This window comes from Fundulus heteroclitus, chromosome 23 (genome assembly GCF_011125445.2).
Source record: "Fundulus heteroclitus isolate FHET01 chromosome 23, MU-UCD_Fhet_4.1, whole genome shotgun sequence".
In the NCBI taxonomy this organism is placed as follows: domain Eukaryota; kingdom Metazoa; phylum Chordata; class Actinopteri; order Cyprinodontiformes; family Fundulidae; genus Fundulus; species Fundulus heteroclitus.
In genome coordinates, this window is record NC_046383.1 from 1,025,096 (window position 1) to 1,036,942 (window position 11,847).

The 11,847-nt window shown below is 37.0% G+C and overlaps 2 protein-coding genes across 2 annotated transcripts; both read right to left on the reverse strand.

Moving 5' to 3' along the window:
* Positions 1–1,000: 1,000 nt before the first annotated feature.
* Positions 1,001–2,797, reverse strand: LOC118557522. The gene is made up of 5 exons (XM_036127654.1): positions 2,781–2,797; positions 2,352–2,611; positions 1,454–1,804; positions 1,152–1,265; positions 1,001–1,056 (listed from the first exon to the last, which is right to left on the reverse strand). The coding sequence occupies exons 2-5, from the start codon at positions 2,596–2,598 to the stop codon at positions 1,001–1,003; spliced, it is 768 nt and encodes a 255-aa protein (XP_035983547.1). The 5' UTR covers positions 2,599–2,611; positions 2,781–2,797.
* A 4,576-nt stretch (positions 2,798–7,373) lies between these two features.
* On the reverse strand, positions 7,374–10,925 carry LOC105922976. Its single transcript, XM_036127655.1, has 5 exons — positions 10,685–10,925; positions 8,054–8,410; positions 7,855–7,974; positions 7,665–7,714; positions 7,374–7,576 (listed from the first exon to the last, which is right to left on the reverse strand). The coding sequence occupies exons 1-5, from the start codon at positions 10,923–10,925 to the stop codon at positions 7,457–7,459; spliced, it is 888 nt and encodes a 295-aa protein (XP_035983548.1). The 3' UTR covers positions 7,374–7,456.
* Between the last annotated feature and the right edge of the window lie 922 nt (positions 10,926–11,847).

Below are 11,847 nucleotides of genomic sequence, written 5' to 3' on the forward strand. Positions count from 1 at the left end.
GCTAAATAATATTTTAGTAAAGAGAAATGTACACACTTTATCCAGAGCTGACCTATAATATCAAAATCAGTTTTGTTCCTAGACCTCTTTTCCTTTCTTTGGTTGGATTAAAACATCAGTAATTTCCAAGTTTAAAAAAATTAAAAACATATATAGTAAGATTCTGTATTATTCACAAATTGCTAATTGATTTTTTATTAATATTTAAATCTGAATAAAGTAGTCATGAAGGAGGTAGGGAATTTAAGTGGGACAGGGAATAAGGATTGAAGAGTGTTGCACTGTTTCCTATGTTTGTATATATTTGGATTATTTAAGTAAATCTATTTTGTGATTATATATAATATCACAGCACATCTCTTTAAATCATAATGTCTCCAGGGGAAAACATTTATTTTGTAACTTACTGTACATAAAAGTAACCGACACTCCCGATCCATTTAAACATTAGGGACACGGTTTCCCAATGACATCGCCATCAATGGATATGCCACCATTTTATAAAACCAGCACCACATAACACATCAAGGTCCAAATGACTGACTGCTAAGGTCTTAATTAAAGAAACCCCTTCCTGATCTGGTTTGTTTCTTGTTTGTATCCCAACAGAAAGCCCTTTGGTGGTAGAGAAAGGAAAAGGTCCATACTCAGAAAATGTTCAAGAGGTCTACTATTCACTATTTCTGCAAACTTAAACTAATACTTTGTACAAAGAATTGAAATGCAGCTCTAAAATTTGAATTTAGATTAATCAGTACAAAGGTTGTACGACATATTTTAAAGACCAAAGGCTTTTACTGCAGTGAACAGCTGTCTTTCTGGTGCTTGTTTTGTTTCGGTGTTATCAGATTTGATCATGGAGAAAATTGCAACAGAATATGATCTTCTGTCTTCATCTTTCTAAGGATAAAAATGACAAAATAATATATCAGAAAAAATGTGTCATTATATTCTTATTTATCTGTCTTAAAATGTGTAGACATATTTAATAACAGCAGTATTAATACTTTACCTGTTGGCTTTTCTCACTGTTTCGTTTTTGCAGCTTGACAGCAGCTGGACAGTAAAAGAAATATTAAAATAGAGAAACAACACTTTTTTAATTACATACGTAGGGGATGAGTATCTTATATTACCTCGACAATGTTCACATTTGTTTTTGTTGATGAGGCAGATGAGGACAAGTATGACTGCTAAACTTATGGCTAAAACTGTGGATAGGAGACAAATGATTGTGATGGTGTCCAGTGGAGACAGACTTGATTCTGTAGCATTAATGAAGAAAGAGCAAAAAAAAAAAAATTATAAATTTAAGAATATATATCAGAATTGTCATCTTAAATTTGATTTGACTGAGAACAGACTAAAGGAATTCAAATGATAAAACAACTGATGTTGGCTTCTTATTGTGACACACATTCAAATAATTTAACAACAAAAAAATAAATGGTACCTTGAATATTCAGGTTACTTCCGATTCCAAATAATATTTCTCCACACGTGGCCACAGCACAGTAGTAAGTTCCCGCATCAGAGGCGTTCACGTTCTTGGAGAAGTTATAAACGCATCTCTGCTGAATGTCGGCTCTCTTTTCACAGTAAGATGATCTTTCCCCATCAATGTAGATGCTATCTGGGTAAGATTTGTCAGATCCAGATCGAATCCAGAACACGTCGGGTTCTCCTGAGCATGACTTTTGGTCAGAGTCAGTGAGGAGTGAACACTTTAGAGACACCAAGTCTCCTGGATAAGCAGAATGTGAAACCGCTGGCTGCTGAACAACAATGTTTGATGTTCTTGTTTCTGTGTTAAAAAATACCAACAAATATTATTTTTTACTTCTGTATTTTACCTTGTTGTCAAAATATTGTAATGAAGAAAGGGTTTTTTAAATAATCACATCACATTGGTTTACAAGGCTGTTGTCAAATTGACAGAGCTCATCAGGATCCCTTTCTTTGGATAATTAAAAATAAGTTTATTCTAGCATACATCTATCCATGTTTGTATTCAGTTTAGCTGCTAAAAAGGCTGCAATGAGATAACAGCTTCTTTTTACCTTAAAATAAACTAACACACATTTTAATTAGGTTATTTTTCTCAAGGAAAAAAATTGACAAATACTTTTTTATGCGGGTAATATTTAGACGAAAATGTTACATCATAACAAGTTTAAGATTTTAAAACTTCATGTTTTTTAATTTGATTCTCAGAGAGATAAAAACATTTAATATTTCTATTTGGTCACATTAAACTGCCTTAAGTTCACGCTGAAAAAATCCACACAAAGTGTTTTTAGGTCGTTCTGTGATAGTTTTCAAAACTGTGAATATCTTTTTTACATTTTTACCTTTTATTGATAAATAAGTTCCACTCCACGTAGATTCAAGCCAATTGGTATGAGCACAGTGATACATTCCTTCATTTTCTGCGTCAGTCTTCAAAATTGTCAGATTGCTCGTTTTGTTTTCATAAGTTGTCTTGTAACTTGAGGAAGAATATCCTGGTCCATAAACGGGGTCTGTGTTTTTACGCAGCATTAAAATTAATTGGAGAGAATCTCCTGCACTCTGCTTGTACCACTGAATCCAATCCATGCTCTCAATTATCCTGGTAAAAAAACATGTCAAAGTCACAGGTTGACCAGTGTGAACTGTGACTACTGGAACCAAAGTATCTGTATTAGATTAGAGATACACAATAAAAGTTAGTTAAATAAAATAAGCCATCATTTACATACTTGAATGAGAAAGTTTTACTTCACATGAGTACTACTTACGCCCTCGATGAAGTAGAATTAGGGTAACCCACAACAGAATCATGTTGGCAATGTCTACATTAGGAAACCTCACACTGAAGTAACAGAGAGAGGTGTGGTTATGTAGATGTCTAAAATTCATCTGATTGGTTATTTCATAATAAAAATTCAAAGAGGACATCCTGCTACAATGGGCTACTTTTCAGAGATAAATATATTCCCTGTAACCATTTGTTATGTGAAGTAAATGTCTATCTGATTCATCTGTATCACTTTGCTTGAGGTCTTAATTAGTCAGATCCAGTGTCCTAAATTAACTAAAATTCTAAATCCCTGTTTCATTTTTTTAACATTATTTTTAAGTTGGCGTCCACATAAAATTATACACAATTTAAGGAGTAGCTTTTAATCTTGGTAGATTGTTGCATTTTACAGTGAAGATAGAGGGTTCCTGGTCCCATCATAACCCATTGCATACGAGTGAAAAAGTAAGGAACATGCACAATAACAAATCCATTTGCTTGAAGGTATCCACGCATTTTTTGTTCCTGTTCTGCTCTGTTTTTACAGTTTTTGTGGGTGATGTTGCACTGTGGAAGGAAGCTTGAGAGCTTGGAGAAACGCTTGCTTGCAAAACATACGTAGAAAGGTCAGAGACAAGTTTCTTGTTAAGGATACAATAGCGCTAAATAAATGAATAAATATTGTTTCACAAAACTGTTTCACAAAAACCATGTTTATGCAGTCCAATGCAGCAAAGACAAAAAAAGCACTTAAAACTGTTTGGGTGATTAACTGTTTTTCTTTCTCTTATTTTTAAAGGCTCAAGCACTTATGTATTGAAATCAAATTAAATCATTTAAATATGACTATTTTTAATAAAGTATTTGTCTTAGGATTTTATGCATAGACAGGCTGAAACAAGAGGCATGTGTGGGCATGTTCAGTGAAAGCTGTTGGAAGAAGGGCCATAGATGACTCGATCCTTTAGTTATCAGGCTCCTCTCCTGTGGAATCAACTCCCAGTTTTGGTCCGTTGGGCAGACACCCTGTCTACTTTTATAACTAGGCTTAAAACTTTCCTTTTTGGCAAAGCTTATAGTTAGTGTGGCTTAGGTTATCCTGAGCTATCACTGTAGTTATGCTGCTATAGGCTTAGGCTGCTGGAGGGAAACACAACCTATTTTTCTCACTCTGCTGAGTTCTCCTACTGTTCTCCAATTTGCATTGTTTGTTGTTATTTCAACTTTTAACTTTTTATTCTCACTGTCTTTTTTCTCTTCATAGTAGCAGGTACACTGTTTGGCGTTCTGTTAGCTGACAGCATCCAGTGGGGCAGATCTTCTGCCTTTACCCTATAACTGTCACGATCCCTAGGCAGTTGTGATTATTTATGTTTGAGTTTTTTATCTTTGGATCGTGCATTTGTTCTGTTATTGTGTTTACATTCATTGATCGTTTCTCACGTCTCTTCTTAAGTTGCCTTCCAGCTGTTCTGTTACCTTTGATTATCCCACACCTGTGTCCTGTTTAGTTCAATTATCTCCTGTGTATTTAAGTTCCGGGTTTCTGTTCAGTCTTTGCTGGATCGTTAGTCTATTTTTCATCCTAGTCTGTGTTCATTTCTTGTCAGTTAGTTTTCTCTTTGGTATTTTGTCCCAGTCTGAAGCCTCCCCTTTGTAACCTCCTTGATGTGCTTTCTGGATTAAAAACCTCTTACCTGCTTACCGATGTCTCCTCACCGCTTCTTCTGCACCGTGGGTCCTCAACAAAAACCTCAATTCATGACAATAACATAGAAAGGGATTCCTGGATCAATATGTGCCCCTGTGCTTTTTTTGTGTCTCTGCTCTGTCTTCTGTCTTCCCATTCGGTCGAGGCAGATGACCGTTCACACCTAGCCTGGTTCTGCTCTCCCTGATAAAGGGGGCTCAGGTGGGCCTCCCAGAGGTAGACCTTGGCGTGGCAGGATCTCTGGCGGGCAGCTCAGAGGGAGGCAGACCTTGACACATCAGAGTTTCTGGAGACCTTCCCTGGAGCAGCAGGGGCTCAGATGGGCGACTCTGGGGACTCTCTGGGCGGAGTAGGATCCTTGGAGGCTGGCGACAGTGCAGGGCTCTTAACAGGCATCAAAAACTCAGACAAATACTTCTGAATATCGAGTTTGGCTTCAGATGGGACTTGGAGTAGGGCATCAGACGAGACCTGGAACTTGGGGACCTACGTGTTCTGAAGTTTGAGCTGAGGAGCACCCAGAAGTCTGATGCCCAGGAACCATTTAAGCAGACCTTGCAGGACATCTGCTAACTGAATCACACGCAGTAACTCAGGAAGTGGCTTGTTGTGCAGCAGCTCTGGAATCCAACTCAACAACTCGAATACAAAAACTCCTGCAACAACCTAGGCACCTTAAAACCATGGAGCCCTGGATGCTTGGCGTCTCGATGAGGCCCTGGATGCTGAGGTCGTTGGGTGAGCCCAGCAACGGCTTGCAGACCAACCTAAGTGTCCTCGTTGACCTTCTCAGGAATGGAAACTGACAGAAAGGCCTTTAATAGACTAGTGCGTGTGTTGAAGGGATTAGACACATGGCTGATAAAGGAGCAAAGGTAGTGTCAATAAAGTTCAGAGTTGCACCATTTTCCGCGACCTATCAGATTGTGTGACTCTAGATGCCACTGTTTCGCTGACTCATCCAGAACAAACATAGTATCCGTCAAGTGCACATACTTGGTATGCAATCTCACAGCCCCAAAAGGCCCGGTTACAACAACTGCTAAAAAAAATAATGTTGCGTTGATATATATATATATATATATATATATATATATATATATATATATATATATATATATATATATATATATATATATATATGCTTAATGTTTTTAGACACAAAGTCCTCTAAGGGCCATAAGCCTTTGTCAAAAATGTACCTCAATGGTGTGTACCTAATGCGGTTCCAGGTAAGCTGCTAAGCCAAATCTCACACCACCAATTGCAATACGTACATGTCCACTAAAAATCTTCAGGAATTCCTCGATCCAGGAGTGTGCCCTGGATTTTATTGTTTGTATGGATGGTGCTTGCACTGTGGAAGGAAGCTTGAGTGCTTGGGGAAAACCCTTGCTTGCAACCCATACATATAAAGACCAGAGACAAGTTTCAAACTAACAATACAACAGGGCTAACCACCACATACTTTTGCAACCCTGTTTTGTTTTACCTATGAAGAATTATTTCATAATTACTGTGCCTCTCTCTTTAAATCGGAAAAAGTAAACTGGTATAAACAGAACAAAAGCTAATAGGCATTAGAATTTAATTACTTTAGGGAGGCAATATGCCCAGTAGACCCAAATATCCATTTCTGCAACACCTTCTCCTGTAAATCTACAAATAATAACCTGTAATTTATAGGATATCAATGCAGTGAGAGTCATTGCCTGCATTATTTGTGAAGGTTTAAAAAAACTTGAACATTTTATGATTGAGATGTCATGGTGTTGAAGGAACCAAACACTTGCAAACTATAAGCAGTAAAAGGTATACAAACATTTATTAAGGAAACAAAAAAAAACTTAGGCTCAATCTGAATACTATCATAGAGTAAGGACCCGTCAGCCAAAGTGGGAGTGCATCAGTGGTCACCATGATAAGTGCTGTCTGAATAGTGCAATCAGTAAGGAAGGAGGTAGGAAAAGGGGCCTATTTGTTCTTTCCCACGGCTAGTTTTGCCTAGGAACCCCACAACGTCTGTTACGATGCTAAGAAGCTTAAAGGTATCCCACAACCCTTTGCGTGTACATAATTGCAGCATCTTTTCTTCAACGATGATGTTGTAGCTCCATCTTTCACTGTAATGTGCTTCACTCTCACAAATCACAACAAACATGATGCTGTACGGTGTTGTGTTTATGGTACGGTAAATATTGGATTTGTTAAGGCTGTTGGTACCATCCTTGAACTCTTCCTTTCTAACAAGCTCACTCTACACACCGCGTTCCCGTCCAACCCCACACAAAAATCACATTAAACATGCTTAAATGTTTGTTTCTGATCCCCTGAGATATTGCTGAGTTGACTTCACGAGTTGTCCGTGTTTCTAAATGTTTCTGTGGCAGCGTCACAGCCCCACCAATTGGCCCGGCTTACCTACTACAGCATTTTCACTACTGTTGCGACCTCTCGTGTGGACGCACATTTTTTCTTAATTGTTTCTGAAAGTTTACTGTCTTCGACTTCACGTGGACAGAGCTTAAATAATGAGTTCATGAATAATAAAGATTGAAACCAGATGAGTCTAATCAGAGGTATGCAGAACAACTGTGGGATGGTGCCAAGCAGGGGAGATGAGGGATAATAAAAACACAGAATGAACACAGGAAGTTTAACTAAATACAAACAGAATGCATTTTGTTTTTAATTTAGATGGAAATGCAGACTTTACAGATTAAAATTGTTGACACAACATAAATATGTCATTACATCATGAAGCCAGATGGTTTATTTTTTCCAAACACTGGAATAAGTAAATATGTAGTTTAAAATATTAATACTCAATATATTGAAAATACAGTTAATTTGTTTCATTGCTCCCTTTAATTAGGAGTCAAATTTGTATCCACAATTTGCATGTATGAATAAATGTAGCAGTTTAAGTGTGCTGTACATGTTACAAAAACACACATTAAAAATTATCCTTTAACTTGTGAATACAAACTTTCAGTCATCAACTCTGTTCTCTTCTTTCCTCTTGATGCTCTCCCTTCAGAGAAATGTAACGCAGCGTAGTTCAGATCTGGTCCATCTTCAGCCTGTTTGGAAAAAGTTCATCTCAGAATTACACTGTTATATTAAGCTGTTAAGTTGCAAACTACAATCAGATTTTATGTTAGTGCTTACTATATCATCCCTTCTCTGGCCAAAGTTATGTCCTCTCTGTGAAGATCTTTCTGTATACAAGGAACAAATGGTAAAACTTAAATTTTACTCACTGATTGTCAGAATCTTTAGATATGAAAATATGGACCTGCTGATTGTATAATAGCAAATGTATATTTGTCTAAGATATAATTCACTACTTAAGTCATACCTTTATATTGTTGATATGCACATCTTTGTGTTTGGCAACAGATGAAAATTATATTAATAATCACAGAAATTATCAGGCAGATAACTGTAACCACCAGCATCTTGATTTCAAATGCTTCATCTAGAAAACAAAGAAATATGTCTGAATTACTGTCTTTGGCTTATTTTTGTAAAGCCACTAGTTATGTAAACAATCATACCCATTTGAAGATCAGCTCCATTTCCAAAGAGTATCCGTCCACATGTGGCCACAGCACAGTAATACGTCCCAGCATCATAGGAGCTGACGTTCTTAGAGAAATTGTAAACACATCTCTTCTGAGAGTCAGATGTCTTCTCACAGTTTTCAAATCCATTTCCATCCGTGTAGATAATATCAGGGAAAGACTTTACTGAGCTTGCTCTGAACCAGAACACACTGGGCTCTGCTGAACAGGTTGGGATCTCAGAGTCAGAGAGGAGTGAACACTGCAGAGTGTCTGAGTCTGCTTTATGGGATGGATCAGGCAATGTTGGCCGCTGAACAACTGTGTAGCTTGATTCCCTCTCAGAGTTTCCTGTGGAAAACATTGTATAACAATGACAACAATAATAAAGAGACTTGAAAATGGTGGAAATTCTATATTAAGTGAGAATGCTTTTATAATAGGTGGATAAAACTAAATGTATGACCATTCTAACACAAATATTGTTTGATCAACACTTCGGCTGTATGTTTAGAATCAGTGTCATACAGGAAGATAAACCCCTGCCTTAGGCCTGGAATAAACTGTATTATTTTAGCAATCATATAAGACTACTCCATGACATTCTGTGTGACGGGGATTTAATAATCTTTGGTACAACATTAAGTTTAATGTATGGACATTATACGATCACCGTTTAGTACTAAATCGCTCACGATGTACAACAGTAATAAACTTCATCAGTGTGCACCATATCAGCATCTGCCATCCATCTAAAGCACCAGTTGTATTTAATATAAACAAACTAAATCTTCTGTTCAGCCGCATGCTCCATTCTTCAATCCCAAATCCATTCAAAACAAAACGACAATCAAATAAGTCTACTAAAACAGTTGTCCCATAATAAATTAAAGAGTTCTCCTTAGATGAATCAGATAAATCAAATGTCAATGTCCTTTCATAAATAATAATAAATAAGAGATTTTCCCAAGACAGTACATCAAAGGCCGCTGTAGGTGCAAAAAAAAAAAGAAACCCAACAGGAAGAAAAAATGCTTTGGAGTCCAAATTATTTATCTGCCTTGGTATAGACTACCACATTTAAAAAAAAAAAACAATAATGAAGCTGCTACAGGTTTGTGGCTGCGGTGCAACCTGAAATGTACACATGAACATGCACCTGATCACAGCCTTGGTCGATGCGACGTGTGGCGGTGTGTTTGTGCCGGTGTGTGATCAGAGCAAACAGGACAGATTATCCCTGACAGGAATTAATTCAAAAATCCAAAACGTATACATTTTTTTCTTTATTTGCCGTGCAGCACCAATGAGAACCGGTGGAGCATTAGTGTCTTCTTCGGTCCTAACATGTTTTCATTAAGGATTGTGCTACATTTATCTCCATCTATCCTCCCATCAACTCTGACCATCTTTCCTGTCATAACCGAATAATATTATCCCTGCAGCCTGAAGCTGACATTTTCCGATAAATCAACGTGCTAGTTTTCAACCAACCACAGTGTTGCTCTGTTTTGGTCTTGGAACAGAGCACTATTTTCCACTTGTTTGGTGTGGTTCTTACACAGCAAAGCTTAAGGAGGACTTCTGATGGCTTCCTTAAACAATATCTTTTTTTCTTGCTATTCTTCCATAAATTCTTTCTTCTTGTTGTCATTTTCGCAGATTTTCCCAACTAACCTGAGGCTCACCAGCAACTCCTCCATAGTTACCATGGGCTGCTTTGTTGAGTTACCAAGGCTAAATATAAAATCATCATCCTTTTTTCATTTAAAACAATGTATTACTTTTATTCTGCACTACTTTGTGTTGGTCTGTCAGATAAAATCCAACGAAAACAAATAAAATGTTTTAATTGTAGCAGGACAAAATTTTGAAAAGATTCAAATGATGATACTTTTGCAAGAAGAGGATGGGCAAAGGAACCAGCAGGTCCAACAAAAACAAAACATAAATGCCTTTTTTAATACAACTGAGATGTTTTAAACCTTTAAGATCAAACAGGTTCAGTACTAAAAGGATGCTGATGGTTAGGAGGGGAACACTTTTTGTAGACATTTTTGGTGTGTGGTTTTGTATTGCTCAGGTGAAGTCATTTTAAATATTTTAGAATATGGTAAAGATCAGATAATTTACATTGAAACCACAGGTTTGTAATATGATCTATTCTTATATGGCAAAGTGCTCCACTTTAGTAGTAAGCTCATTAAAAGTATGACATCTTCACATTTTCTTTCCACATGTGATTGAGAAGAAATATTTTGGAAAATTAATCTAAAAACTGAAGAATAAGCTGACTGAACAACACCCAATTGTCAATACATCTAGCTGTGAGAAATTCTATTCAACTCTGCTTTTATTTTCTAAGTTGTTTGTGCATTAAGAAGAAGATTAGAGGTATTGGTCATCAGTAGCCTAGACTATAAACTGCAAGCTGGTCAGAAAAAGAACTAAACCAGCTAAATCTAAGGACCAGGATGCCTCTGACCTCTATTAAAGCTGCCTTAAAGATCATAAATCTTTAAGAAACACATTCATGATAGATTCCCTTCATTCAGCAAAAGGATGTTCATCTTGATGTATTAACGAATAAACAAAAATCACTGGAATAGGAGATAACTTATTTACCTTTTATTGACAAATAAGTCCCACTCCAGGTAATTTCCTGCCAGTCCCTGTGAGCACAGTGATACATTCCTTCATCCTCTTCAACTGTTGTGAAAATTGTAAGATTACTACTGTTCTCAGTGTATGTTGCACTGAATCGTGAGGTAGGTGGTTCAGGTTCATACTGGGATGTTTTCTGCGGCATCCGTATTAATTTCAGAGAATCTCCAGCACTTTGCCTGTACCAGTAAAACGCTGTCATACTTCCAACCTTTTCAGGAAAATCACATTTTAAAGTCACATGTTGACCAAGTTCAACGGTCACCAGTGGAACCAAAGTATCTACATTGGAGAAAAAAGTAGCAGGTGAAAAAAATCAATTAGCATGAATAAAACTTTTAGATTTGAATAAGGTCAGGCAAATCCTTAGCATGCTTGAATGAGAAAATGTTCTGTATCAATTAAAAAAAACTGTACTTACATCCTTGATGAAGAAATAATAATGTGAACCATAACAGAGTCATGTTGCCACTGTCTTCATTCAGACACTCAAGCTTTTGTAACAGGGGGAGGTGGGGCGATCCTGACTGTCAAATGTATTTGATTGGTTATCGTAGACTATACAATCAAAAGGGCATTTCCTGTATGTAAAATGACCCTCTGATCTGTTTGTGTGCCTTTGTTTAGCATTTTGAATACCTGGGCCACATTTCACTTAGCAGGGTTAGTGGTAAGCCAGAGTAACTGGGGTAAAGTTTGGCATACCTTGACTTCTCTGTTTTAGAAAGTAAGAAAGTTATCACCCTGAGTCAAATTATGCCATCACATAAATCCTTGAAACAACCCTGCTCAGTAGGAGTTTTTATTTTTTATTTTATTGTTTGGAAACCCAGGCTTTTCCTACTAAAAAGTGCTTTATAAATAAACTTGCCTTGCCTTGCATTGCCTCACATTTTAGTTGAGCTCTACATTAGGAAGTGTCAGAAAAGGCGTGTCCTTACTGGAGAAGCCTGTAGACGTTGGACCACAAATACTCTGCATAAGTCTCTGTCAGAGAAGACTCATCAAAACACAATTAAATATCTTATCAGCATTTTTTGATGTGGTCAATAATTTGTCTTAGTATTCATAGCCCACATATCACTCATATAACACAACAAGGGCTTGCTGTTAGTTCAAAACAA